Source organism: Gymnogyps californianus, chromosome 2 (genome assembly GCF_018139145.2).
Source record: "Gymnogyps californianus isolate 813 chromosome 2, ASM1813914v2, whole genome shotgun sequence".
Classification (NCBI taxonomy): Eukaryota; Metazoa; Chordata; class Aves; order Accipitriformes; family Cathartidae; genus Gymnogyps; species Gymnogyps californianus.
Window position 1 is genome coordinate 112,759,545 of NC_059472.1, and position 25,267 is coordinate 112,784,811.

A 25,267-nucleotide genomic window follows, 5' to 3' on the forward strand; every position below is an offset into this window, starting at 1 on the left:
GTTTTGGGGTAGCAAGTTCACCAAAATGCTGAGTGTGAAAGACAGGGACAATTGATCTGTCAGTTCAAGAAATTCATATATCTTGCTAGAAAAATGTGCTAGAGCTCCAAATGGACTGTAAAATTATGTTACTTGCATTGCAACGATTTAGAAATTCTATGTATTTAGAAGATAGTATGTGCTTATAGCATTTACACAGTGTCTACTGCAGTGGGATCCTTGCCCCTGTTGGGGTGGGGGAAAAAAATCATGTGATGTTACAGATGATAAGCTTGCGGGAATGTTAAACAATACTGGTTTTGTACTGTGTTTCTTCAGCAGATAGCGCAATATATCCATAGTGGAAACTTGTAGTTTCAGTAAAGGGAAAAACTAAATAGTAGAGAGGTATTTGGCCAGCGAGTGCAGGTGTTTTAATGGCAGTGTGACATCCTAGAGGGAAATGTTTTTCTAAGCATCTTGTCACCCATAAGATGACAAGACAACCCAAAAAATCAAAGCTCCCTGATATCCAGCATAGGTGTGTTTCCCAGTATGATTGTATGAGGAATAGTTACTATCAGCTCTCCTCTCATACACGTCTACTTATCTGAATCATTGTGTTACTCTCAATGTTCATTTTCGACAATTGCACATTGTATCAAATTTCCCATTTCCCTTTGTTTCTATTTTTAATTTGTTACAGTACAACAGTTTAATGCTTTGCCAGGTTCATGCCATTGCTGTGTCTAACAGGTATATCTTAATTTTTAACTTTTTCTTTTTTTTAATTCCAGGTTCCTTTTCTAAATAACAGCTCTTACCTTTGCTAAAGCTAAAAACCTAAAATGCACCTCCTTCTTAAAATTAAAATGTCAGTATGCATTAGTTCTTAGTTTGATCTTCAGGTGAATGACATGCATGTGTATGTCCTTGTGAACACAGTCCATTTTTCAGAGACACCCCTCAACAACAGCCGTGGCACCGAGGCAGTGTATGTGAGGGTGGGATTTGGCCTTCTGGGAAGGGAGTCGTAGATGATGCTGGTAGACACAAGAAAGAAAAGGAAGAAAACAGATGGCTCCCATTTGCCCACTGCTTTTTTACCGAGACTTATACGAAGTTTTACTGTTGCGTAGGCAAGTTTTTCCCAGACAAATATAATTGCTCATGAAAAATATTTAGGCCATCAGGGTTGCTTAAACTGACCAATCCCATATGCACAAGAAATGTGAAAGCAGATGTTTTGTTGATATTTCACAGCACAGCCTGAATTTGTTTGATCAAATTAAGAGCATTTGCTTAAGCTTTTTGACATTCTTTATATCCCGCCCCAGATTACTTGCTTTGATGAAGAATACCCCAGGTATTGGGACTGTTGTTAAGATATTCCCTTAGATAAAAAGACAGGGCTTTTTATGAGCTCCTTAACTCATTCTAGACTGAAAATGACCTCTGCTGGTGGAAATTTGCATGTCTATTCAATTAATTATTATCCAGGTCTTTTCATAAATGTTTGTGTCCAAATGCTGTTGCCCTGCTTCCTCAGTGTATTTTATTGCAGCGATCTTCTAAGGGGAAGTGGAATATTTCAGAGATGCTGTATGTTAGAAGATTGTCAGCTATCTTCAGTACCAAAAAGATATAGGCCCAAAGAATAGTAGGGAGGATGTTACAAATGCTGAAATACTAAAGAAAAGACAGAGTGACCCCAAAATATTTGTTGTTATATAAAGCATTTTGACTGTGGCACCCATTCCTGTGGCATCCTCTCCTTAAAAATAATGAGCAGACTCCTAGCAAGGATAAAATTAGATCACATAAGTGATAGTAGAATCATTTTACTCCTTTCTGTATGGAAGATGGATTTGATTTGGAAAAAGATTGTCATTCTGCACTTAAAATAGAGTCTGTCTTTCTAATCTTTCTATAGGATCCAAAAGGTTTATGATCTGAATCAGATTTATAAAATATGTAATTTTCTATCTCCTCCTATAAAGGGCACTTAGTGAATGATAACAACCAACGAACTTTGCATAGACACTGGTATTAATCTGTACGCAGATGTGGAGAAATAGAAAATTATGGCCATATAGATTTCCTAGAGTATGGAAGTTTTGAAAATATTACCTAAAGTCACAGTACCATTTTCTAGACACCAGTTTACTATTTTCTATGCCAATGTCCACACACTTTTGTTATTGACAACGATCTGAACGTAATCAAAGAAAAAAGGGGGGTTTTACCCACTTTTTGTAGTTGCTGAGCAATGTTTGTCAGTTGTAACACAGTAGCAGAGTGGGAAAATACAATGTGAAAACACTGGAGTGTCTTTCTAAATATGCTTGTTTAAAAACAATTTAAAAAAAAACACATTTAAAAAAAAAAATCCCAGCTTGTGAAAGCTTCATTCTCATAAGAATCTCAATTTCAACATAACCCCGTTTTTCACTGGGGAAAGAAAGTTCTTCAGAAACTTTCCAACCAGACGTCTCTAGAGAGCGTGCAGTCACAGGACAGGGCAGGCCCTGTCATTTACATGCTGTTTTCCCGAATTGTCTTTAGCACTCTGATTTGGAGAGTCCCATGTGACAAAAAGGGGGCAGAAAAGACATGGCAAGAGCCCAGAATGAGCTCTTTGTCCTGTGGGTTGGAACAGAACACATATTAGTTGTTTCCCCATGCAGATCTGTTCTTTGTCATGTTTCTGGCTAACTTCACAGCGAATGCTGGAAAAATACACTTTCAGCACTTTCTTCTAATTTTGTACACTCCCTGTACGCACCCATAGAAAAACAGACACATGCACACATGCAAATAGCTCCTTATTAATGACTGCCCTTTGCAAAATGTTCTCTTTTTCTGCCTAGTATTCTAGAAATAGCTCTGAGAGGAATAGTTTCACTTCAGTGTCACAGGTCATCAACCAAACTTTTAGATTTTATTTGTACAGAAGGCATCTGTGGCTTTAAATCTCTGAGGAAGAAGCTGAGCTATTTGATTATTTTTTTTTTTACAGGAGATGGGGAAGGAAAATTTAAAAGATTATTGCAGAAAAGTTGACAGAAAATCTACCACTGAAGAGCTGAGTCCAGCTTGCTTAATTTCAAGCATAAGTCTGTCTTTATCAGCAAAACAGTGGAAGCTGTGCTTAATTCTAAGCACGTGATTTGCTGCTTCTGAGCCCAAACTCAGGCCAGTTGCTCTGGATTCAGTGGGGTCACACTGAGATAAGGAGGGAAATTTGGCCATTAGGGTGTTTGTGCAAATCCACTCTGTCTACCAAAAATATAACCTCAGATTTGTCGGTGCAATCCCACATCCTTTGCAGTGGGTGAGACTGAATCCCCCCAGTAATGAATGAGCAAGATTTTAATCCCTGGTCTTTAGGATAGTCCCCGCTTGTGGCTCGTATGGAGCTGAGGTGACAAGTATGTGCTTTTCATCCTCTACCAAGGGCCACAACAAAGTATATCCACTCTGAAGTCCCAGCCAAAACTTTCTTTATAGAAAGTAAAAGACTACATGGAGAGAAGGATGTGAATGCCCTGTGGTTTCCCACCAAACACAGAACGTTTGCTGGCAAACATGAGGAGCAGCTTACCACTGCTTGGGAGTCATATTCATTATATTGCATCTCAGAAACTTATAACATTTGCTCCTGAAAGATAGACGTGTCTTTTAACAGGACAGGACTCTCCTCCAAGTAATTTGAGATTGAGGGAGAAGCAGGGAAAGGAATTAGAGATAAAGCTGGTTAGAACATTTTTTGATGTTTTCCTCATTAAAAATGTTGATCTGCCAAAATGAGAATATTTTATAAAAATAGTTCTTCTTGACCAGCTCTTGACCTGAAACTGTTTAGGATAGTCATTCTTCTGGACTTGTTCAAAATGTGCCATTATAGCATTTTCATCACAAGATTTTTTTTCTTTCCAGTCTGAAAGGTTTTTTTACATGGAAATGGAGTTTATTAAAATACATATTTTCAAATTAAATTATAACAATAAAATTAGTTGGTTTGATATTACTAAAATAGAAACATTTAATGGGTTTGAAAGAGTTTGTAAAATTTCAGTTGGTACTTTTGGGAAAAAAGGGACAATAGTAAATAAGAACAGTGGAAAGATCAGATATCTGAAAAAATCAAAGGATTTTGTATATGGGGAAAGTTTAGAGAGAAAACTGAGAATGCCATTTGACCTAGCAGTTACGTACCGGAGGGTGAGATGTTGTCTTTGAAACCCAGTTTCTGAGTCCTGATAAAAATCATCGTGAAAGGATTTTTTTGTATGTTCAATAAATTGTGTTCATGGTAACGATAAATTGCATCATACTGGCTGTCGCAAAGACATCGGGATACAGTGTCTGACTTGGTTAAAAAGCTGTGGAAAAGAAGCTGGTTTATTTCTGTTGGCCTCTTTAATTTGATTTTTCTCACTTCACCTCTTTAGTACAATGGTCCACCGAATGCTCTGAAAATAAAGGGAGGACAAGTGCAGATAAATTGCTAATCCAGGCTGGGTGACATTTTGCCTCTTAAAGAGGCCTGGATTTCACTAGGGAAAATAACATAATTTTGTGAGGGTGAGTTTGCTACATGAACATCATGCAACACAACTTTGTGTTCAGAGACATTCCTGCAGGCTCTGCTGGGCATCTTGCTGGATCTTGCAGCAATATCAACTAGTGCTGTTAAACTTGTTTATCTCTGGTAAAATGGCATCCAATAGTGCAAACTAGTTAGCGCTGTACACCAGGAGTTTGATGGAGCTCAGTGCAGCTCTGTTGTGCTTATATTATTTCCAGTTTTGTACATCTGTCCTCAAGTGTGAGCGAGGCGGGATAGCGAATGGACTGAAGTTACATGTGAAACCCGTGTTTTGTGTTTTGGACTCCCTCACTGATGAGGTGGGGAGCCAAAAAATTTGGAGAAGATTGGGAGGAAGAAAGGGGGAAGGATAAATTACACTTAATGAAATCATGTGTCATTTATATGTATTCAGGCATGACAAGTAGCTCCCCTCCAGGTGCTCTTACAGAGCTCCAGATTGGATTCCTAGTTTTTTCCTTGATCTTGTTTTTTCTCGTCTCAGTATTGGTTTAGTTAACCTACTTGACTACAGTTTCATGATCTGGCTATTTCGTGAAGCCCATCCAGTATGAAATTTGAGCTTTCAATACACATGGAGGGAGACTTGAAGACTTTTCTGGTCAGGATCCCTGGTCAAAGGGCTGCTCGAGGGCATCCTTTCCCTCACGAGTGTTGCTTTCCGAGTTTGTAGCATGTGCTTGCAGAGGAGATGTTTCATCCCCGGTGAGGACTGACTTTAGATGGCCATAGGGAACATATAATATTCATATGTAAAGTGGTATGCATACCTTAATATACACATGCCTGGTTGCTAGAATCCTTATTTTACAAGGGGTGCAGTGTAGAGACACAGAAGTCAAATTACTTGCCCAAAATACTTAGTGGAAGTCAGAGGCTGAGCCAGGCTCAGGATATGAGATTTGCCCCGCGATACCCATGCTAGCTGATCTGCTCAATATCTCTGGTGTACTGGGGCTATTGAAAGTGTCCTTGCCCCCAGCTGAAGTGGCACACCCTGCAGCAGTTGCGTGTTTGGGAATATTGTGCTGCTGAAAGTAGCTTTGCAAGGTTGGTTTTGTTGTTTGTCAGGCTGTTTGTTTACTTTTTTCAAGTCTGATGAGAGCAGCTTTGTAGGCTTTGGCTGTGTTGTTATTTTCATTAGTTTTCAAGTGCTGAGTTTGTTTTTGCTAGCTCGCCTGTTTGTTTTAAAAGTCTTGTTTGTTCTTGGGATTGATGTTTGAGAGCGCTTTGTGGCATTTCCATGAGTTGTGAAGGCACCAGGAATTTTTATTGTTCTGATGAACTGCCACCATCCCTGGGCACCTGACTGACAATTGGGCAGGCTGGCTTCTTGCGGACATCTGGACCTTCACACCTGTAGAAGATGGCGTGGACTGACCACGTGAAGGCAGTCCAGTTTTGGACATCATTGGGACCTCTTCCCAGCCTGTGTCTGCCTCACCCCACAGGACTGCCCAGAGTGTTTTGCATGCACATACAACTCTGCACAGACAGGTTGGCTTGTGGCATCAACAGGGCAGCAGCCCTCACAACAGGTCTCACTGGCCCTAAAATCTGTGCCACATCAGCTTCCCGCACCACTTTTAGAAAAAACTCCACAATACAAAACTTCCTGAACACATCTATTCTTGAAAACACTTATGTGACACAGAGTAGACAAAGCGTATTTGAAAAACAGGTTTCTTTTTGGCGTGAATGGGTGGGGATTATGAAAATATCAGCCTAGGCTAGGCAAATGTTTGTTCTCTCTCCTTTAGGAACGGGGAAGCTGCGAGAGATTTTCAGAGCTGTTGAGCTGAGATGGGAGAGCTGCTGGAGACTCTCACCTGTCCCTCCTCTGGCTCCTGAAGGAGTGTTAGAGCATGCTCTGCAGTACTCGTGCTGGCCCAGGTAACCCTTGTTTACTTTCCCTTATTCTTTACGGAAGCTGCATTTGTATTGTAAGCCTACCCCAGACAGGCACTGCTGGCAGAAGCGTGATGCCAAGACAAGTATCTTTGGAGGACAAAATTCCTTTTCTGCTGTTCCACTGCATGCAAACACATCTAATAGAGAGGGAAGGTGTGTCTAACACAGCACGACTGTGTCTCGTACTATATTACTCCATGTGCATGGGACAATGCCATTACCAGCAGCTAAAGCTTGCAGCTTATGTCACTGAGTAATTAAATATACAGTGTCTAATGATACCCCTATCTAAGATATTGAGCCATGTAGTTTTATTGGTTCGTATAAAGTCAGATTAAATTATTGACTTATCAACTATACTCTTTGTTTTCTCAGACATAGAGATAGGATTAGTGATTGTTTAAATGACATCTCTGTTTGACTAAGAGACATAAAATCTGGCCTACAACACAAAAGATTACATATACTTACAGGCCCCCCCCCGCTTGCCCCCAGTATGCAAAGCATACTCTCATCAATACAGAAAAGTAAAATGTTTGCCCTCAGGGTTTCCTGTGCCAGTTCACAGATGGGGGAAATTAATGTTCATGATGGCTAGCAGAGTCTGATGTGGATGAAGCCTGAACCAAATTCTCAGTGGGTAGTTTTCAAGTGACTTCTGTAGTCTCAGAACTAGACCTGAAGCAACTGTCAGTTAAATCAGGACTAATTTTGGGCAAAACCTGTCTACTTCTATATGAAAGAAAAATCAGTTGAAACTTCGTACTGCAGAGAGAAAGAAGGGAGTAATTACGGTTAAACGGTTGTCAGAGTGATTCTGGTGAACATGTAGTTTCTCTAATCTGAGATAGGAGGTCAGCCTCATCTGCTTTCTTTCCTTATACGCTGATACATACCAAGCATGCTGGCTTCTGACTGAAGTCAGCCAGGCTGCTTGTGAACTAACCTAAAGCTATCCGAATTTGTTCCAAAATCATGGCAAAATTGGGTATGACTAGCTGCAAGCAAGCAGAATCAGTGTTTGCTTCTCTGTGTTAGGATGTTACTGAGATATTAGTGAAACACATACCCATCCCATGATTGGTACCGGCTTTTTGAACTGTTATCATCAAATAAGAAGTCTGAGCTCATGTGTAAGGGTGGGGTAGGGATATAAAGGTTGGTGAGAACCCAGTTCCGCTTGAACTGTATTGCTATAAATAGCAACAAATGCAAAAATAGTTTGCACTGATGCTATACTTTGAAATGAGCTCTGTAAGAATGACATTGCAAGGGCCAATACACTTAACTGTATTGCTGTATCCTTTATGACTTAAAGATCCTAGTTTTATCAAGAAGAAAAAGCAAATGTTCTAGATTTCAGTCCTGCAAATTTAGCCTTGTCCATAAGAGTCAGGATGAGTTATTCCTGGCTCTGACAATGCTAAAAATAAAAATAGCAGGCCATTTACCTCTTCTGGAATATCTGTTTGTAACTCCCTTGAAACCAGTGGAAATAGCAGGATATCTACCATTTATAGATTCAGCATTACCATATAGAATTTGTGGTCGTGCTAATGTGAGGAGGCAGGGAATGCTGCTTTTCCCATCCCTCTTGTGGTTGTGCAGGATTAATAGAATTAAAGCAACAAAATGTTTTTTACTAAAATAAACAGAGGACTGAACACACAGAGGGAACAGACCTATTGATTGGAGGACTGAGTCCAAACTTATTTTCAGACATTAAAGAAAACAGTGCTTTTCATAGATTATTCATGCCGAGTCATTCTGTCATTTGAGAGACTTACCATCCTGCCTGCCTCACTACATTTTTACTGGCCGGTGTACTAATGTTTAAAGAAATGACAAGAAAACTCTTTCCTAATCAATTTTGTTGCAGAGGAAGGAAAGGATCCTACAGGGCAGGAGGATGGGACTAAAAGTAAATGAAATGCTAAGTTCAGTTTTCGAGGAGACCTATGTATGGTCAGAATTTATGTTTGCTTTGGCATGACAAGACAGGCTGGCACCAGCGTTTTCTACACTTTCCTGTTGCTGCTGCAGGGTGCATCTGGAAAAGAACTATGAGCAGCCCATGGGTGACCCGTCCTTCCTCTGCACTGCTGCAAGGAAGCTGAGGACTTGAGGCCCTGGAAAGCTGTCAGAGGCATCTGGAGAGAACTGCCGGTCCAGGTATTTGCTCCCATTTCAAGTCCCACCCTGCTCCCCCTCCCTTCTTGACCTGTTTCATGGGCTGGTGCAGAGAGGGTGGAGGAAAGAGTAGACCCAGGGCTTTATTTCATTGCCAGGTGCTCCGAAAGGGTAGGAAAAGACTGAAGCGTGTGCATATAAAGTCCAATGGTGCTTACACAGACACCACGAGGCTGGCGCAGTATTTCTGTGTTTAACACTTGCCCCCTTCCCTGTCCCTCTCCCCAGCAGCGCATTTACTGAAAGGCCTGACAAAATCTGTCCCATCGGTAATTATCATAGCATTAGGGCTGCTGGAAATGCCTGAAATAATCCTCAGGGTATGTGAAGGTCTTGGTCTGGTGATGTTGCTGTATGCCTCTAAAACCGGTCTCAAGGGCACATATTACTGTGCCACTACAGGGTCTGAGTGGGAGTTCAAGGAGCGTGCTGAGGTGGGACACCAGAGCAAAGAGGTAACTTAACCCTTTTGCAAAGGTCCCTGTTCTTTGCTCACAGTGTTTGCTCAGGGACACAACGGCAGTGGGCTTGAGCTCCCTGTGAGCACAGTGTTAGAAAATGCGTTCAGGGCTAGACATGGAGGCAGCTGCTTGCTTTAGAAGAAAGGGAAAAGGCAAACACATCTGGGGCTGATGCTTCTCTCGCTCGCAGACACCGGCAGGAAACAAATCCACTGATGTCAGTAGGATTATATTGCTGCAAAGCTACTGTTTTGTGGACCCTTTAGTGAGAAATTGAAGGGTTGGTGGTCCTAATTATCCCCCCATACCCACAGAGAACAGTGGTGTAAGAACAGAGAGAGGTCTGGCTGCACCATCCTTATCAAAGGAAAGCTACTTAGATGATGCTGGTGGCCTGTCACCAGCTGTGGGCCACTCTCCTGAAGTGGGGAGCCAAGAAGAGTATCCTGGAATGATATAGCTGCCCTGGCCCCATCAGAGATGTGCCTAGTTCAGTGCTAAGGGAGGAAACAATGTTCTTGCCAAACATCTGATCTACTGTTCTGGTTAATCCATGACTAACATCCCTTGGAAAGAAAACCCTTGATTCATGGATATGGGCTAACCGTTTGGGATCCAGTTCTTTTTTCACCCAAACCGATGGCAATTTGGCCATTTCTATCCATAGAAGTAGGGTCATACCGTTTGTATTCCATGTCAGTTGAAATAAAAATGATGCGTGACTATGTATCTGGTAGAGCTTAAAGCAATAAAAAAGAATTACTGACAATCTACCAATCTAATAGACAAACAATCATCCGCAATTTGTTTTAGCGAAACAAGACAATTTCCCTCTTTGCTATTAACTGTACTGTGCTGGTTCCCACTAGGTCTGCTTAGGGGACTGTTCATCTTGCTCATTTAACTGGATTTTGTATAAAATTAAGGTACTTTATACAGTACTTCTGCAGAATGAAGAGGACACTCGGCTAGATAAAAACTGTTGCATAAAAGCCCAGCAATCATAAGACTTGGCCGCTTCCTATTCCATTCCAGTGTTTGTGGAAATCACTTATTCCAGATTACCAACATATTGATTCAGCTTTAGTACCCCAGGGGGAAAAAGCTGGAAAGCCTAATGATCGCCATACCTATCTGTTAGCTATTTCACACTAGGTAGCACAAGAAAGGCCATTTGTTCTGCAGATGGGTGTGATTCTGCCTCTTCCTTCTTCATCTGAAATGCAACATCCCTTACCCTTGTTCTCTTGGTATCAAGCACAGACCCAAAGCTGGTGGTTGTTTTACTTGTGATCAGTCTCGAGGAAGAACCTGGGACACTCTGTGGCCAGAATATCAAGTTGGGTGTCCTTCACTGCTCCTGGTTGTTTGCAATGCAAATGGGAGGCTTTGTCTCACATGGTGCCATATCCATGGTAACCAAATGAAGACAAGTTTGCATTACTTCCCTAGTAAAGTGTAATCCTTCCCCTGGTACATGTGCCAAGGAGGCATACGGAGTTAAAGGGACAGCGATATATTTCTTGGAAATGGAAGCAACCAAAGCAACTTCTGCTTTTTTTTTTCTCTTTTTCCCCTCCTGTTTCAGTTATCACTGCTCTTACTCCTCCAGCCTCTCTTTCCCATCTTGTCTTTTTCTAGAGTTCCCATTGTTAAAAACTAGGCTAGTCCTGATTTCTGCTTTCCCTTTGCCTAGAGGCTAAGCAAGCAACCATCCATCCGAACAGTCAACTTAAACACCACTTTTTGGCAAACGGCCTTTCTTTGCCCTTCCTGGTATCTTTAAAAAAAATAAATAATGGGGGTGGAAAGCCAAGCCAAGAACACCACTTCTTGCCCTCCAGTTTTTCAGACTTTGGGTCTGTAGCAGAGCAGAGGCGCAGATGCACCAGCCTGCAACTATTCCGTTATATTAACAGCTGGATCAATCCATACAGGTTGGAGCTTATCAATTTTTTTTCATTGTAGTCGTTAAAAATTTTAGAAAGCCTTTCTTTTTTTTCCTCCTCTGATCTCTAAGATATGATGTGGGAAATAATAATTTTTTTTTTTAATTTCTGGTTTTAATTCTTGTTAAAAGAGCTTAACTCCAGATTTAAAAAGCTTTGATTTTTTTCATAGCTTCATAGGCTGTCTCTTTTGACCAGCCAGGGTACGTTTTTTAGCAAAGGGACCAGACTCAAACTGAGTGCACTGCAAAATTATTGCTGTTGTTACTGTGTTCACTGTTGTTGTTTTGTTTCCTTGCTTGTGACAACCTATGCACTGAATTTATGCATTTTCCCAAATGTATCTGGAGGCTTAAAATACAACTCTTTCTCTCCCTCTTCAGCACAGACTTATGCTGTTTTAAATGGAAACATCTTTAGCTATTGTTACTTAGCATTATCTGTAATGATTCCTCTCAATTAACAGTGAGCTCACATTGTGATTAAAATGCAGCATGATGATACCATCAGCTTCCAATGCCATTATTCACAGTGAGCAACACTGATTGTCTCAGCCCGCCCTTGGACTTCTACTTTGAAAAGAGCAGAACAAGTTGATATCATGGCCTCTGAACAGGAATTTTACCAAAGGCTTCACACAGACAGAACCCTACCCAAATTTATATTTACCAACATATGAGAAAGCTTGAAGTGTTATTACAGCTTTCACTAACTGGCACGCTTCCAGAAAAGCTTCATTCCCTGGAGTCACTTCACTTGTGAGTTCTCACATGGATCTTCCAGGGGTGCTTTGAATATCAAACTGAGTGTCCTTTGTTTCTTTCAATGCAAATGGCAGGCATGCTGAAGAGACAAAATAAATTAGTATCTTCCTACAGCAGCTACGATTTCAGTGTGCTTAACAACTCAAACTTTGATGGGCAGGGAAAGGGGACCTCAACTTCATTCAGCTGCCCGAAGTCAGGTCCTAAAGTTAAAGACTGAAAAGGTTTTTGTCGTCTCCTTTTGCTTCTAAGACAGAGAGAAAGCAAGAGTCCTCAGTCTTCAAGCAGTGGTTTGTCCCAATAAATGGCAACTGAAAAGAGTGAATACTGCAGACCAGAAATCATGATTGTTCTTGCCTGAGGGCACCATGCTGGCTGCATCTTCCTTCTTGTTTACTGGAGCAGAGATGAATAGATAGATACCATGAGCTTTCTCCCTGATGGAGCTGCCATAAAAAGCATAGCTGAGACAGAATGCAGAACACAACTGTATCACATAAAAGACTCCACAGTAATAGTATGAAGGATCTTCTTTGTTGTTTCCCTCCCATTCTTTTCTTCTTTTAATGGTTACCTAAATGCAGTGATTGATTCAGAAACTATATATATGAGTTCATAGAGCTGATAACAGAAAAACTTCTCATCTATGGGATCTGAAAAAAACATTTTTTTTCCTATTCATTCCATGTTGCAAAAACATACTTAGTGTTCTGCTGTCGTGCCAAAACAGCCCAGTCACCATAAATATGCTCAAATACTTTTCCGTATGGATATGGAACGTCTTAGAATTTAAAGGCCTTCCTAACTGAAAGTATCTGAGATTTGCTGCTACGTCCTAATTCATGTCTGCATAACCGCAAGTTCACTTGCATATTTCTCAATATTAAAGTTAACCGTGGGCTGTCTACTTGAGTATTGGTGCACCTGGATATGGAGATGTTTGCATTCATAAACGTCTAAAGAAAGTGGATAAATATTAACCAAGTGTGATTGGGTAATCACTTGACAAATGGAAAGGGAAGAGTAATATTAACAGCGCTATGCAGTAGGTATCATACGGTGTGAGGAATATGGTGCGAAGCTGATGAAGTTCAAGATCCTGTTTCAGAGAAACAAACACACTTTACTGTAGTTGGTGGCAAGGAGAATGGTTCTGTTAAATGCTGGCAACCGAAGTGAGACAAATCTGTCTGGGAACCTGCCATAAACTGTTTATGTGTTTTTCAATTTTTAGAAACTTTTCATTTCTTGCATTCTGTAGTAAAGACCTGGTATAAATTTCTCGCTGATGCAGAGTCCTCAGTTTCTACCTTGAAACCTCCTTGGAGGGGAGGGAGAGAGGGGAAAAAAAAAAAAGAGATTTCCAAGATGTTCGCAGTGTGTTATCAAATGAACAAAACACACAGAACATGGAAACCAGCCAGTCATTCATTCCATCGACAGATTTGCAGAGCTAAATTTGCTTCTGGAGAGCAGTTAGAAATTAAAACACACAGATGATGAGTGGTGCTGGCACCCAAACTGTGATCAAGAGGACACTCTTGTCTGAAAAGATGTACCCTATCAGATTAATCATTATGTGTTAATTAATTTGAAATCAAAAGGATGTCTTCTGCTGTCTGTGCACAGGAAATTAATGGTGATAGCACTAATTAAATGTAATGGAATTTACCTCTGTACTTCCCACATCTGGGGCCAAACTCTTTATTGCCCTTCATGTTGTGTCATTTACAGTTCAGTCCCATTGTAGCATCTTACCCTCATTGTGCCCTGCTGTAAATGGCTGTACAAGTCATCAGGCAATGGAGAATCAGGCCAGTGGATTACTCAGCTGGGGAATGAGCTAATTTCAGTTAAACTAGCTCTAAACTTTGACTTCTGACTCTGAGAAGGTGTGTCACTGCGTCTCCTCCGCTGTGAATCATCTTAACATGAAAAAATGGTCCTTCTGCCTCACTCTCCCCCTTGACTCCTCAAAAACACTACTGTCCTTTCTTTGACCTCCTTCTGCTGCACAGGCATTTCTCCTGGCAACCTCTCTGACAGATGGGAGGCTCCATTTCCTTGCAGTTTTTTCTTTGACCAAATGCAGTGACAGACATTTTCTCACCATTCTTGTGTAATTGCAATGCTCCAACTGGAAGGACGTTGAGAGGCCAAAGCAAGTAGACAAGACTTTGGACTCCCTCTGCCAAAGGACTCGGAAACACAGTTCATGCTGTATATCCCATCCTTTGCACAACAGAGATTGCTAGCCCGCTCTTTCAGTCTTTTACTCATGGCTTTTTATTAGTCTCAAGGTCTCCTAAAAGGTAGTAACAGAAAAGAAATCAGTGGGTGTACCAACCCAATGACAAATGGCTAACTACAACTAAAAATCTAAGTGATGTCAAAGAATGTTGAGTATCCTGGTTTATTTGTCCTGAGAACATTCACAGAAGGGACAGAAAAGCAATTTTTTCCCCGCCCCAATCATTGGTATTTGGCTTTGTAAAATCTTTTGTCTCTGGTGTCACATCTGGGCTGTTGTATGTGACTACAGCAGACCTAGACATTGCTCCTTCAGGTTTTCAAGCCAGGAGAGTCATAAAACCACTTCTCTTAGCTGCAGTTCACCTTGGTAGATGGGCTTTTTGCTCAGGAAGTGGTGGCAGTGTCCCAGGTGATGCAGATCAAGCGTCTCAGCAAAGCTAAGTGGAGGCGCCTCTTCAGTGGCTGCTGAGCTGAGCCTTCCTTGAACCAACGCTCTCAGGGTCAGACAAAAAGCCTCCCAAACTCACTAAATAAAACAGCATTTAATAGGTGTTCCCTTTCGACACCATGTCCAATGATACTGGACCACTTAAAAGCTGCTCTTGTGGGGCTTAATCCATTTTTCTCTCTGAATGTCTTTGACACAGTCTGGTTTCTGTCTCTCATCATATGCATTCCCTTCTCCCCACCCCTTCTTACCATCTCAGGAACAACCCCACCTTCACATGATTAATAATTGCATTGACGGCTGTGAGAACATTGCCTTACTGGTTTGCTGGAGCAGCACAGTCTGAGGGGTAGCAGCTGGACAGCTATGTCAGTGGCATCATACCAAGCTCACTTTTGTTTGCAAACGCATCTGAACATGTGGGAAAAGGTTAATTTCTGAAAGATATGGGGAAGATAGGGAAAAAGATGCCCCAGCACTAGTCATTGCAGAGAACTTAAAAAATTTCTGATACAGTGGTACTGAAAAGAAGAAAAAGAGCATGTTATTACACTGATCAGGGTACAAGGTCCTGCTAGCCAAATATGTTACAATTCAAATGGATACGATTGGAAAAAGGGAGTATTATTATATTTGCATTGCGCACAGGAAACAGAGGTGCAAAAGAAAGAGGAGACTTGCTCATTCAAGAAGAATGTTTCAGACCCATGTTTCCAGAGTACCAGCCCAGGGATTCAGCCTCAAAAAATAGCATCCCACCATAGGATCAACAATAGAGCTCTCTATTGACTGATAGGCTCTAAAACCGCTGCTGATGCTTTACGATAAGTAAGGGCGGGTGTCCTGGTTTCGGCTGGGACAGAGTTAACTCTCTTCTTAGTAGCTGGTACAGTGCTGTGTTTTGGATTTAGTGTGAGAATGATGTTGATAACACGCTGATGTTTTAGTCGTTGCTAAGTAGCGCTTATCTTAAGCCAAGGACTTTTCAGTTTCCCATGCTCTGCCAGCAAGCAGGTGTGCAAGAAGCTGGGAGGGAGCAGAGCCGGGGCAGCTGACCTGAACTAGCCAAAGGGGTATTCCATACCATGGAACGTCATGCCCAGTATATAAACAGGGGGGAGTTGGCCAGGCGGCGCGGATCGCGGCTCGGGAACTAACTGGGCATCGGTCAGCGGGTGGTGAGCAATTGCATTGTGCATCACTGGTGGGTTTTTTTTGTTTGGTTGGTTTTTTCCCTTCCTCCCCCTCCTTTTTTGTTATATTCCTTTTCATTACTATTATTATTATTATATTTCATTATTACTATTGTTAGTATTATATTTTACTTTAGTTATTAAACTGTTCTTATCTCAACCCACGAGTTTTACTTTTTTTTCCCTCTTTCCTCCTCCTCACCCCACTGGGAGAGGGAAGGGGGAAGCTGCTGCGTGGTGCTTAGTTGCTGACTGGGGTTAAACCACGACAGCGGGGGATCTTTTTCTTTAGTTTTCAGACTTGCTTTGTGAGGTGGCATCAGATCCAGGCCAATGGATCGGCCATAGCTTTGAGATGGACAAGGGAGGGATTCTGTTGTGCAGCAGAGCATCATGGACTTACCTAGATGAAGACTCTCCACTGTTAAAAGTGGTAGACCACTCTTTTCCTATGCCACTGCTTGGTAAGACTGGAAAAAAGGATTCTGCAAATTCTCAGCATCCCATGGTGACTGAGGACAATGTCAGGGGTTTTTTTCTGTACTAGTGTGCACTGGTGACAAGCATTCGCACTTTGCTCTTAGTCACTAACTCCATCTACATTTTTATTCTCAATCTTTTGTTCTTGCCCACAGAGTTTCTGGTGGAATCTGTGCACCTGTTTGTATTTCCTATTGAAATGTTAAATACGCACAAATCTATTTTTTCCCCAGGCCAGTTTGTAAGTACCAGATACTTAAATTGATACTCAGTGTAACACTTGGGGTTGCAGTTTGCCTGCTTTCTCTTGGGTGGGGAAAAATCACCGTGTGTTGCAAAATCTGATCTTGTTTTCATCAAAACTTCACCTTTGTTCCACTGTTCTCACTTCTGCCTGGGTGAATGTGCCACTTGTCAGGGTACGTCACCTAACACCTGGGATCATCTCACTAGCCATCTCAGAGTTCTGTGTTTAGTGCAATGCTAGGCTGCTTCTTCCGTCAGTGGAGAAAAGGACCTCCAAACAGCTCCTTGTCTCTTCCTCCTAACACAGGTGAACTGTCGTGGAGGTGCCTTACTCTTCGTATTGACCATAAAGGGAACCTAAAAGACTGGTTTGGAGAAAACATGCTGGCTTACTGGGAGATCTTAATCTTCAGTGCACCAGTAATGAGCTTTCAGGGTTACAGCTGGGCAGAGATTGACAGTCTTAAAACAACTCTGTTGCTCTGTAGTTGAACAAAAAGCAGAGTAATCTTGCAAATCCGTATATACTGTATTCTACACATCAAAACTAGATCTCTAAAGACTTGAGTGTAAAGACTTCTGATTGCTGCAGTCTTTCCATGTCTTTTCACTGTGTTAATGAGAGTTGTACCATTGAATCCAGGAGGCGATAATGCAACAAAACCACCTCCTGCTTTATCTAATGTCCGACTGATCCATGTTGCAGATCAGCACTTTCCTCCCCCCTTTGCCTCGGAGAGCAAGGCGGCTCCTTAAACTGATGGTCTCAGTGGCTTCGGTTGAACCTGCAGGGAAAGAAGCCTGCCTGTAGCATTTTTCAGCAACGAGTTAAATACTTCTGAGCCATCTTTGCTTACCTTCGGGTTGAAAAATTGAACGGAGGAGAGCTGAGATCTGTTCCTGGCTCTGCTGGAGGCTTCCTGCATGCTTGGTAAAAAGGAGGAGATAATCCTACCTCCACACAAGACCGGACTGTCTCCCCCATTTCAAGCTATGCAGGAACTGTGCATCGGGAAGCATTCATGCAGAATCAGAAAAGCTGGTTTTCCATTTTCATTAGAACCGCTAGATACTTCCAGAATATGGATGACTGGCAGATAATGGAGACAAATGAATAATTCAGGATTTTATTTTGTTTTCCAAATTTGGTTTAAAAAGCCCTCAGATTACTAGAGGAAATTACTAGACCCTTCTCCCAATATTTCTCATGCATTCCAGGATTCACCAAAAACAAAGCCAATTGTTATAAACTGATCTAGCAATACTTTACCTAAGAGCTCTGCTTTTATTTTTAGAAGACTCTATAGAAGAAAATATTCATCACTGGTTGAATTCTTGTGTTTTGTAAGTTTGGGTCACATTAATACTTGTTGCGTGATTTCTCCGGTAGGAAATATAATGTCTGCAATATTGAAGTTTCTAGTAGGAAAATTGTGACCCCTGAAAATTCAGAACAAAATTTTCTGCTTTGGCTGATTTCAACCAAAGAATGAACTTTTTATTTTGTTGAACTACATCAAAATACTCTTTCACAACTATTCAGTCTGAAATGACGTGTCTTGCTTACGACCCAGTGCCTCACGAGAAATGTATCTCAGTGCTCTGTTCATTTCCAGGGTATTCTTTGAAGGATAGCATTTCCCATCACATGTCTGGATAGCTTTCTGATCAAGCTATCTGCTACATCATGGGAATTTCACAATGCTGTGTGCCCCAAGGGAGACATAGCCTGCTGCACAAGCATGATTTATGGCGCAAACTGTGGTTACACATACCCACAACTCCTTGAGGCAATGTGCTACTATAGGGAAATATAGTTTAACCTTGAACTTACTTAAACTTGAATGTATTTTGTTCACCAAAATTCTGGGTTTTTTAACTTTTTGTCCTTATTCAGGATAAAAATAAACTCTGAAAGACTGGTATTTCTCATGAACTTTTCAGTATGACTTCATGCATTGACTGCTTAAGCAAATGCAGCTGAAGTGTGTTTGGTTAGAGGCAGGGTTGTGACAGAAGCAAAAAAAAAAAAAAAGACACAGGCTTAGGAATGATGTTTGGAAGTATGGTGAGGAGCGAAAAACAGCAGTAATCTTACATAATGGTTGTAGCAGTATTTTCCAGTAACAGGCTAAGACCAAGTCAGCCAAACTCATGCATTGCAGGACTGGCTATTATTACTGGTGTCATTAATAATTACCATGTCACCATGCAGACACGGATCAGCCGAGAGCTATCACACAGCTGCCTCTTATGTGATGCACTAAAAAGGCTTTCGCTTCCATTCTTCTCACTCCTGCCCAAGATAAGCTGATTTAATTAGATTCTTAGTAAAATTTAAGTTCAGAAGTGACAGACTTCACTCATGCAGAATGCTAAAATTTCATGGTCTTTGCCTTAAGCGTAAACTCACAATTTGAATCTCAACACTTAACAGAGGCCAATGTGTGTTGAGAGGAAAGTAGGTGATGTTCACAGGTAGGAAAGAAGATGAGCCTATGGCTCTGTTTTTCTACTAGCCATCCCCACTCAGCTCATCCATGCCCTGAGTGCCCTGTGCTGTGCTTGCCCATCGGACTGCCTCCCTGACCTTGTCTCTTCTCAGGAAACAGCAGCCGTTCTTTTGGGGGATTTAATTTCTTTGTCTTTTTTAATGTTTTTTATCTTACAGTCTATCTATAAGTGAGGATAAGCTGCAAGGCCAAGAGCAGGCAGGTAAGACACAACATCGTTTGTCATTTCTAATAAGGACTGCTTACCTATAAAACATCAAGCACCACAGACCTCAGGGGAGGGGGCTATTGGGAAAATGTGATATTCATGGGTAAGCTGTATATTTTTTCCTCCATTTGGTGTCGTAATGAGAAGATTCTCTCATGAGGTCTTCGACAGAAAAGTCTTAGGCTCACCTTCTCCACTGGCATGATTTGATTTTCTTCTGCTGAAGGAGTGGGAGTTTCTAGGACAGGTTTGCACAGTGGCCTGGAAGTTATGGTACAAGAGTTTCAGGTGACTGAAATTCTGCCTGACCTGAATGCAGAACTTCTCACTTGTTCTCGCCTACTTTCCTGATCTGCTGAATGTAGTGAATTCAGAGACTATTGTTTTTAGGAACGGAGCCAGAAGCCCAAATCACCTCACAGCTCCTCATATATTCCTGAAAATGTCCACATTTTTAGTGCTTTTGGAAGCCCAAAATATTACTTAGCAGTGCTTCCATATCTACACTTTTTGTTTATTAGGTTCACAAGTAGAAGATGCAGTTCAACAATGTGATTTAATCTTGTCTCCTGTTAATCAGAGATTACTGAGGCTAAAATGCCTTATCTTCCCTCAAGTATCAGAAGACACGTTTTGCTTAGCAAAATATATTATTCATAAGCAAAGATATACTTAGATGTGCAGTAAACAGAGCACCAATTAGCACCACAGTTGGTTTACAAAGTATTTTTTGTTTGTTTGTTTGTTTTCATAAGGTTTTCTGACAGATTTCTAAAGGGCATTATTTCCCCCAAAGTATCTTCCAGTTTGGTAATGAGATTCAGTGTTTCTTGCGTCAGGAACAAAATACTTACATAGATCAGGAAATGTAAATTCGTACCCTCCCTATTACGATTTCTGTGACCTCTTAAATATGGAGAAAACAAACTCTAATATTTCAAAATGTCAAGCTCTCTAATGAGGAACTTCTCATGAGAGTATTCTCATTAGAGAAGGAAGTGGAGACTCTAGCCATGAGTGAAATGGCCTGTGTTGCACTACCTGGAGGTGCAAAGTTGGTCCAAGTCAAGAGGTGGATACAGCTCCTGAGCAGTTTGCTACCACTTAACAGGTAGGATGGCTTAGCCTTGGTAGCAGTACGTTGGCATGTTCTTGACTCACAGCAATACAGGACAATTCAACTTACTTTAGCCTACAACAAGAGATAGTTAAGGTGTCACACCCTGTGTTTGTCTGGTTTGAGAGTACAGCCACACCAGCTACTGCCTCTTACCCAACTTGCAGTAACCTATCAAGTTCTGTCCACTTGATTTTTTGGTGACCTGCTACTTCCTACACTTCCTACAAACACCAGGTTTCTCATCATTAAATTATTTACTTAACACCCTGGCCAGTGTTTCACAGTGCTAGGTTTTTATTTTGGCAGCGCTTCTGTTCATTCAGTCCCGACAATACAAGATATTGAGGAAATCACAGCAGCAGCCAGTTTGTGGTATAATGTTCTGTTACAGAGAGGAGTGCCTACGTGCTGCAAGTGAAAAATTGCATTAACTCTCACTTTCAGATCTTATTTTTTACACTCTCAAGCATTTTTATAGTGAATCTACAGCTTCTGTTGGCACGTGAGTAGGAAATGGTATACAACAAGTAGCTGATTCTTATTCAAATTATGCTCAGTTTGCTGCTAGAAAGTCTGGTTTATGTTACCACAGCAAATTACAGGATGTCAGTAACCTTTATTTGCTCAATTTGGATGGATATCCTTGCACTGAGTAAGCCAGAAGGAGCTTATGTTAGAATTTATGAGCGGAAGAATAATCCAGTAGAGAATGTGAAAGGATGTTTTCTCCTTCTTTATTGACACAATTTTGTTAAATAGAAAAGAAAACTTTAAAAGCTAGACAAAAAATATTCATCTTGTGGAATGCAGAAGGATATCCACTGTTGCTCCCGGGCGAATGTTACCCCAGCTTTCAGAGGATCAATAAGTGTGTTATTTCAGTGTTAGGAGGGCAAGCGACAATTACAGGCACTGCGTATTTGCATCTGATTTATTCCCATTTCATCATCGTGAAATGAAGAAATATGCACCTTACAGCTTATAGGTATAGCACACTTGGAGTCCAGTAAGCAATGTTATCAGTTCTCAGACAAATATTTTCTCCTCCAGAAACTCTTGCAAGTGTCCTGCAACTGTCTCACTCCTCTCAAACACATTTAGAGCATGACGCAAAGCCCAGAGAAACCAATATTCACAAAATTTCAGTGAATTATTACACCTGAAAAACGGTTATACACAAAAAAGTTGTACCAGCATGTGCTGGAATGAAAATTTAAAATAATATATTTTAATTGTATTTTTTTTACTATAAAAAGCAGGGATTAAAATTTATTTTCATCATATTTGCTCCTTGGATATCTTCAATGGCTCTGCAGCAGACAGTGGAACCCAATTCATAGTGCTTATTTTTAAATAGCAGGGGCTTAGAGAGTACTGCTACTGGTTTATGAAATGTAAAGGCACCTATTTTTCCTTTCTTATTGACAAGTGTTGCATTTACCTATGACTAGCAAACACTGTGAGTTGAGCTTCCCACAATGGTATTGTTCTGCAACTTTGCCACTCTGGCTAAAATGTTTCCTTATATAATGCAATCAGTCTTTTGGTCTTTTCTCTGGTTTGACACATTTCTGTTTTGAGGGGGAAAAAAGGTAAGAAAATAAATTATTTTTATTTCTTCTTGTTTGCAGTTTCCTTGTCAGTACCAGAAATGGTACAAATGACTGTGCAAAGCTACAGGAGGTAGGTGTCAGACACTGTAGAGATCTGTTATAAACTATTTTTTCTTCCTTTTCTTTTTGACAAAAGGAGGAATTTTAGTGGGGTTTTGTTTTTTGGGTTTTTTTCCCCTTCTCTCAAACTGATAGCAATAGTGTTAGTTCAAAAATCTACATATTCCTCTAGGCCTGTTTAAGATGTGAGCTGATGGATAACCCGCAATGATAAAAAAAATGATCAATGCAATGCTTCCACTGTATATAAACATTTGCAACTTATCTTGATAGGTATGTGTAGGTAAAGTTAAGCTGGGGCATAACAAAACCATGTTGTCTTACCTATTGAGAAAGACTACCATGCTGCAGGATATTCCTTTTGCAGTGAGCGGGCTCTGAAAAGCAGTTATTTCTCTGCAGATTAGCGGATACAAACACAACAAGAAGCAAAGCACAGAATTGTTCTCAGGTGCCACTCCTGCTGCTGCAACTCGTTGTGCCTTGTCTCTCCAAAACTTTGTTAAGGGCAATTATATCTTTTGAAGTAGGTGACTAGAGAAACCGTGCTCCCTAAAGGTTCCCCAAAGATTCACCATCTGTCAAAAGTGAGCCATTCTGCCACCTTTATAATTAGCATTTACTAGTACCTCACACCTACATTCTCACACCTACTGTAACATACTGTTCTTGAGAATAAGCGTATTGCCACACTCTCATGCCGACTCTTCATCTAAGACATTGCTATTATGTATCATTATAAAGCAAGACAAAATGCAAATGTTTACTCTAGGAAAAAATCATAATGACATCCCAGAGGAGCAGATGAGTAAACACATTTCATTGTTGCTTTTTTCCAACCAGGTCCCCACAAGAGTTTTCAGAAAGTCCAGTTATGTCAAGATGCAAGAGTCTCAGCTCTTCCCACTCGCTCACTAGTGCACCCCAGAGGTTAGTTACTTCCATGTCTTTCCAGCTAGGAATACAAGGTATTAGCCCATCTAGGGACCAACAAATGTGAGTACAATTTTGAATATGCAGTCAAGGTCTTAGTTTGTAAAAGGTATGTCCTCATTTATTTTAACAAGATCAAAATAACCTTCTTAATAACAGGTGTCTGATCTCAAATGCATTTGTACCAGTAAAAAACCAAAACCTACCTGAAACTGCAGTGGGCTTTGAATCCACTGGAAGGTAAAAGGCTGTGAGGTCTTATGGCAGTTGCAGCATGCCTTATCTGTATTGTGTCTAGAGAGAAGTGAGCCTGCTGAGTTGTGAACCTACACCTTTTATTAATGTTCTTCTTCCTAAGCTATCTAGATCCAGTGCCACCAAATTCCTCTGGGAGGAGGAACATGCATTAATCTCTTAGCAATGTGACTGAAAATGACTACTTTCACTTAAGCAGTAGTCTCCACAAAAGGGGAGAAGAAGGGAAGAGAATTATTTAATAAAAATAAGACCATACGATATCTACTGCAAGAGAAAAGTGGTACCAAGACAGTGGTGTAAATAATCCTGATGTTTTCACCACAGCATCACTGAATGGCTGGCACTCTGGGAAAAGGATCCGGTGGAGATTCTACTTGATTTGGGGTTTGGTACAGAAGAACCTGATGTCTGCACTAAAATCCCTCCTCGGTTCCTCAGTGGTGCTTCTGTAGCAAAAGGGATCAACATCCGAGTCTTTCTGGAAGCTCAGAAGCAACGGATGGACATTGAGAGGCCAAACCTATATGGTAAGGAGAGACATTTTGGCAAAAGGAGAAGTTTTAGCCATAAATAGCATGGGGACTGAGAGGGTAGGGAAGCAGAGGCTTATGAAAGAAAATTCATGAAAAAGGGACATGTATTCAGGAGACGTCAAGGATCCTCATGTACCTCTCTGTGGCAATGATACTTCCTAATGTGACTGAAATACTGTATAGCTCTCCTCAGCTGTGAACTCTGATTTATGTGCTGAAGCTACCAGCTTGTGGCATTTTAAAACATACCGTAAGACCTACCCCACCACCAGAGATTGTCGTTGGTGTCGCAGAGGCTGCAGAATTGAACATGGGTCCATTGCCTCAGCCACTTCACCAGCAGCATGTTAGTATGTACCCACCATCATTGGTGGTATAAGCCAATATAGAGGGTTTGGAATTCAGCCAGGCCAGACGTGGGCTCGTGTTCCCTTTTCCCCTTCGTGGGTGCAGGACCCCTCTCACAGGGTAATGTGCAGAGCAGATTACAAGATCTTAACTTCCCTTCACTAGAGCTGCCAGACCTTGTGCATCAGACCCACAAATCCCTAACTAGAACATAATGGTTATGTGGTTCAAATATGCCCTAAGATGTAGATGAGGATCATATTTTAAGTACAATAAAATTGCACCATTTAAAGCATACAGTCTTGATTTTTATTCATTTAGATGGTTTTAGTTCTCATTTTGTGTATTTTGCAGTTGAGAAATGAATACAAGGTCCTCACCCTAAAGTTATAGCTGCATTAAAATAGCATTGTTAATGCGCTGGTATATCACCCATCTGAAAAGTCCAATTTTGACATCATTTCCCCTCATGTTTGCTGCACAGGATAGCCAGATGGCTCTTGAAATCCTCTGTTTACTTAAGATGCTCAGCGAAGTAGGATCTCTCACATAGCCTGTGCATTCCCATTTAGAATTACACCAATGAAGCAGTATGGATAGAATGAGAATTGAAACAGAAATGTCAGAGCATTGTGGAAAATGTGTTTTTCTCTCTCTCTCTTTTTTTTTTATAGCAAGCCCTGTGCACACATTTCAATATTTACAGCAAACTGACACATCAAACAGGTTTCTCAGCTCTCACTTTCTTTCTCTCTCTGTAACTCCTCTGAGAGAGAGGAAGAGAGGGATCAGAGATAATCAGTATGAGTGGATGGTGGATGGAGACCTCAGGGAAGAAGGTAGAGAACTAGAAGGGAATGAGAGCAGAGAAAGAGCCTCTGAGGGAAGGAGTTTGCACAGTGAAGGCAGGCAGTGGTAAGCCAAGGTGTGAATTTAATGACTCGTCCTGCAGTCATCCTCAATGGGAGCACTCTTAGTACATGTTAATGGCTTATCTGTACGGGGGAGTTGCTGTGAAGTAAGATAAGATTTGAATTTGTGTTTCGGTGGGTGTGATGTCCATCAAAACATATTATCTTGCTTTTGACAGTTTGGGAGGGGGTTTTCACACCATCTGCTTAGGCCTCCTAAGTATGTGCCTGGGCTGGGAACATTTAGTCGAGAGAGGTGGGATTCATCCTTCAGAGATACTTAC

General features: G+C 41.1%; 1 protein-coding gene across 1 annotated transcript in view; it reads left to right on the forward strand.

The window, feature by feature from the left end:
• The first annotated feature begins 21,978 nt into the window (after positions 1-21,978).
• The window catches only part of ITPRID1 (ITPR interacting domain containing 1), a 33,727-nt gene continuing 30,438 nt past the window's right edge, over positions 21,979-25,267 (forward strand). Inside the window, exons 1-3 of the mRNA XM_050890908.1 lie at positions 21,979-22,010; positions 22,844-22,930; positions 23,516-23,718. Of these exons, the coding sequence (XP_050746865.1) occupies positions 21,979-22,010; positions 22,844-22,930; positions 23,516-23,718 (322 nt within the window). The remainder of the gene's footprint in view (positions 22,011-22,843; positions 22,931-23,515; positions 23,719-25,267) is intronic.